Source organism: Colobus angolensis, unplaced genomic scaffold, assembly GCF_000951035.1.
Source record: "Colobus angolensis palliatus isolate OR3802 unplaced genomic scaffold, Cang.pa_1.0 Scaffold65, whole genome shotgun sequence".
Lineage (NCBI taxonomy): Eukaryota > Metazoa > Chordata > Mammalia > Primates > Cercopithecidae > Colobus > Colobus angolensis.
The window spans coordinates 3,807,244-3,811,314 of record NW_012120154.1 but is presented as its reverse complement, the minus strand read 5'-3'; the positions used below and the strand labels follow the sequence as shown (position 1 = coordinate 3,811,314).

The window sequence follows — 4,071 nt, the reverse complement described above, 5'->3', positions numbered from 1 at the left end:
ACTCTGTCTCAAAAAAAAAAAAAAAAAAAAAAAAATTCCAGGCAGTGGGAATAGCATGAGCTAAAGCTTAGAGGTGTGAACGTGCTGCAACCATAACTATAAGATTGCTTGGCAGAGAAGGACCAGGGATGAGACCGTAAAGGTCAGCCATGGAAACAGGGACTTGACTCTAGGACGAGGAGTCCCTGGAGGGCTTGAGGTGAGGTTTGTGAATGAGGAGCCGTGGGGGTGGGGGTGGGAGTAGGAGCAGGTGCAGACTGGAGGTGCCGGGACCCAGGAAGAGGTGGTGTACCTGCCCCTGAACCTTCTCCTCTGGAGGCTGGGGAAGGGCTGCTGTCCAGAGGAATGGGGCAGCCGGTGATACCCTGGCCTCCGGCCCACAGGAGGCATGTGAGCGCAGCCTGGCAGAGATGGAGTCCTCACACCAGCAGGTGATGGAGGAGCTGCAGCGGCACCATGAGCGGGAGCTGCAGCGGCTGCAGCAGGAGAAGGAGTGGCTCCTGGCGGAGGAGACGGCAGCCACGGCCTCAGGTATGGACCCTGGGTGGGGCACAGTGGGCTGGGCCCTGAGCCTCTGTGCTGAGGCTCCTCCTAGCCAAACTGGGGAGGACTTTATCAAATAAGATGTAGGGATCTCAGTGCCACATTTAGGGTAAAGGGTCAGCAGGGGTTGTAAGCCCCAAGAACTGGCCTGTAGCCCTACTCGAAAAGGGAAACTGAGGCAGTAAACGACACCCTCCCCACCCCCAACACCACCACTACCATGGGCAGTGACTCCTCCCGCTCAGGGGCCTGCAGCCACCATAGAGTGCCTAAAGCCACATACTACCTACATGCAGTGGAGGGAGGCTGATCAGCTGCATCCCCTGTCCTCACAGGAGTGCCTGCTCCCTGGGCACATGGGCCAGACCCTGGGGAGAGCAGGGGAAAGTGTGAGCATTGGCCATGCCAACTGTGTAGCAGGCACTGGGCCCCACATGTTTCCCAAGGGAGCATGCTTCATCCTGGACAATTCCATCCCCTCCTGCCACCACACACCTGCTGTGTGCCTGGCACATTCCTAGGCATCACTAGGGGTTTGTAGAACAATAGAAATGCTGGCAATGTCACATGATCTGAAGCTAACAACCTGCCAGTGCTGTGCCAAGTGCTCATGCACTTGAACCCAGCCCTGGGGCCAGTGTGCTCTGCATTTTAGGAAGACCATCTTTGCAGCTGCATGTGTTAGAGACCCCTTTCTCCTCAGCAGAGTCTGGACTTCGCCTTGTAATCTGGCACTAAGGTTTCTGCTGTGAAATGGATAAAAATCACACTTAAGTGTAGTAATAAAGACCGTAAATAGCCTCATGTCCATTCAGGGTGGGGATTGTCACCAAAAGAGTTACCAGAGGCTGGGTGCGGTGGTTCATGCCTGTAATCCCAGCACTTTGGGAGTCCAAGGCAGGTGGATCACCTGAGGTAGGAGTTCAAGACTAGCCTGGCCAATATGGTGAAACCTCATCTCTAATAAAAATACAAAAATTAGCCAGACGTGATGGTGGGCTGCTGCAATCCCAGCTACTCCGGAGGCTAAGGCAGGAGAATTTCTTGAACCCAGGAGACAGAGGCCGCAGTGAGCTGAGATTGCACCACTGCACTCCAGCCTGGGTGACAGAGTGAGACTCCATTAAAAGAAAAAAAAAAAAAGAAACTTTCAATGTTCAGAGGTTTGAGATTTTAGAATTGTGGGTAAAACTATGGGTGGCACTTATTTCATCCTCACAATAGCCCTGAGTGAGAAAAAAAAAAAAGCCTCGGTCTCAGTCCTTAGGAGCTCACAGTCTGAGAATAAAGCCAGCAGGAGCTAATGTTGGGGCATTTACTCTGAGCCATGCTTTGTTCTAAATGCTTCACACACCTTCCAGTAACCCCATGGAGGAAAGGTACTGTTGTTATCTATCCCTATTTTCCAGATAAGGGACCTGAGGCACGAGGGGTTAAGTCACCTGTGCAAAGTCACATAGATTTATGCTGACTGTGGAGCCTGAGCTCTTGACCACTAGGCTGGGCAAAGCAGATAGGCCTTGTTTGAGAGCCCTAAGAGTCTGCAGGGAGGGTGTACTAGGTGGGGTCCTACCCGGAAATCACTGGAACAGGAGGTACCAATTGTCAGACACTGAGCTGTCTCCCCAGCAGGGCCCATCCAACAGGATTATCTTTCCTTAATAGATGGGCTCAGAGAGGTTGAGCAGCTTACCCCAAGCCACTCATTTTATGACATAGCCTAGGCTGCTCTGGACTCCTGGTTTGGTTCTCTTTGCATAGCACGCGTTGGTCCTATCTCCACCAGTACATGTGGTGTCTCGGAGCTGGTGGCACTTGGTGCTGCTGACCCCCTCTAGTCTCTCTTGTGCCTCTCTGCCCTGCTTCCAGCCATTGAAGCCATGAAGAAGGCCTACCAGGAAGAGCTGAGCCGAGAGCTGAGCAAAACACGGAGTCTCCAGCAGGGCCCGGATGGGCTCCGGAAGCAGCACCAGTAAGATGATGCCAGGGCCCAACTGCCCACCCTGATGGTTATGGGTTGAGGAACTTTGCTGAGGCCCCTTGGCAGAGGACACATCAGTTTGCCCCCAGCTGAGATTCCTGCTCCAGTCTCATGGATGCAAGAAACAGAAGTAGAAGGTCCTCTGGCAGACCCCATGCCAGTCCTCACAGACAGTTCTTCAGGCGCCTTCTTGTCTTCGCTGGTCCCGGCCTCCACCCACCTTTTCACCCCTTTAGTCTCCCCTGGAGCTGGGCTGCAGTGTCACTGTTGACCAGTAGGCCTCTCCCTGCCCCAGAGCACAGTTTTGGAATGTTGAGGCTTCAGGGACTTTAAGGATGGGCTCCTCCGGCCAGGCACGGTGGCTCATGCCTCAATCCCAGCACTTTGGGAGACTGAGGTAGGCGGATCACCTGACATCAGGAGTTTGAGACTAGCCTGGCCAACATGGTGAAACCCCATCTCTACGAAAAATACAAAAGTTAGCTGAGTGTGGTGGCGGGTGCCTGTAATTCCAGCTACTTGGGAGACTGAGGCAGGAGAATCACTTGAACCCAGGAGGTGGAGGTTGCAGTGAGCCAAGATTGTGCCATTGCACTCCAGCCTGGGCAACAAGAGTGAGAGCAAGACTCCATTTAAAAAAAAAAAAAGAAGAAAGAAAGAAAAAAGATGGGCTCCTCCAAACCACCCTCACTTAGGGGAAATACCTGTAGCCCAGACAGGCTATCACTGGTTCACAGCCCTACAGCAGGCTAAAGGCAAACCTAAAGAGGGAACCCCAGAGTCCTGACATGCTTTGAGTCTGCCCTGACTGGACTCCAGGCTTGGCAGGGGCAAGATAACCTATGCTCTCCTTTGCTCCTCTGGGGCAGGTCAGATATGGAGGCACTGAAGCGGGAGCTGCAGGTGCTATCGGAGCAGTACTCGCAGAAGTGCCTGGAGATAGGGGCGCTCACGCGGCAGGCCGAGGAGCGTGAGCACACGCTGCGCCGCTGCCAGCAGGAGGGCCAGGAGCTGCTGCGCCACAATCAGGTGGGCCTGGCCCCAGGTTGGGAGGACACGGGCGGGTCCCAGCACCCCTCCCCTGACCACCGTGCCTCTCCCAGGAGCTTCATGGCCGCCTGTCAGAGGAGATAGACCAGCTGCGCGGCTTCATTGCCTCGCAGGGCATGGGCAACGGCTGCGGGCGCAGCAATGAGCGGAGTTCCTGTGAGCTGGAGGTGAGTGCCCTCACTAGCACCAGGCAGCCCAGTGGTTCTTGGGGCCCAGGGCCATGGTGCACCCCCGCCACATGCTGCGTGTCACCTGTGGCAGGAAAGTCAAGTCTCTGAGTGGCTTGGCCAGCCTGACTAGGCCAGAACACCTACTACGCATCCAGTAGCCAGAATTCTTTCCTCCCACCTGCGTTGTGTCACCTACCTGCCATGTACCATAGGAAATCACTTTTCTGAGTCCCAGTAGCTCATCTGTAAAATGGCACCAGCACCTTCCTTACTGGGAAATACTGGGGTAAGAAATGTGTGTGTGTGTGTGTGTGTGTGTGTGTGTGT

General features: G+C 54.5%; 1 protein-coding gene across 1 annotated transcript in view; it reads left to right on the top strand.

The window, feature by feature from the left end:
* TRIOBP (TRIO and F-actin binding protein) overlaps positions 1 to 4,071 on the top strand; it is a 98,707-nt gene that overhangs the window by 89,895 nt on the left and 4,741 nt on the right. Inside the window, exons 18-21 of the mRNA XM_011925681.1 lie at positions 384 to 531; positions 2,413 to 2,515; positions 3,394 to 3,553; positions 3,628 to 3,741. Coding sequence (XP_011781071.1) covers positions 384 to 531; positions 2,413 to 2,515; positions 3,394 to 3,553; positions 3,628 to 3,741 — 525 coding nt within the window. The remainder of the gene's footprint in view (positions 1 to 383; positions 532 to 2,412; positions 2,516 to 3,393; positions 3,554 to 3,627; positions 3,742 to 4,071) is intronic.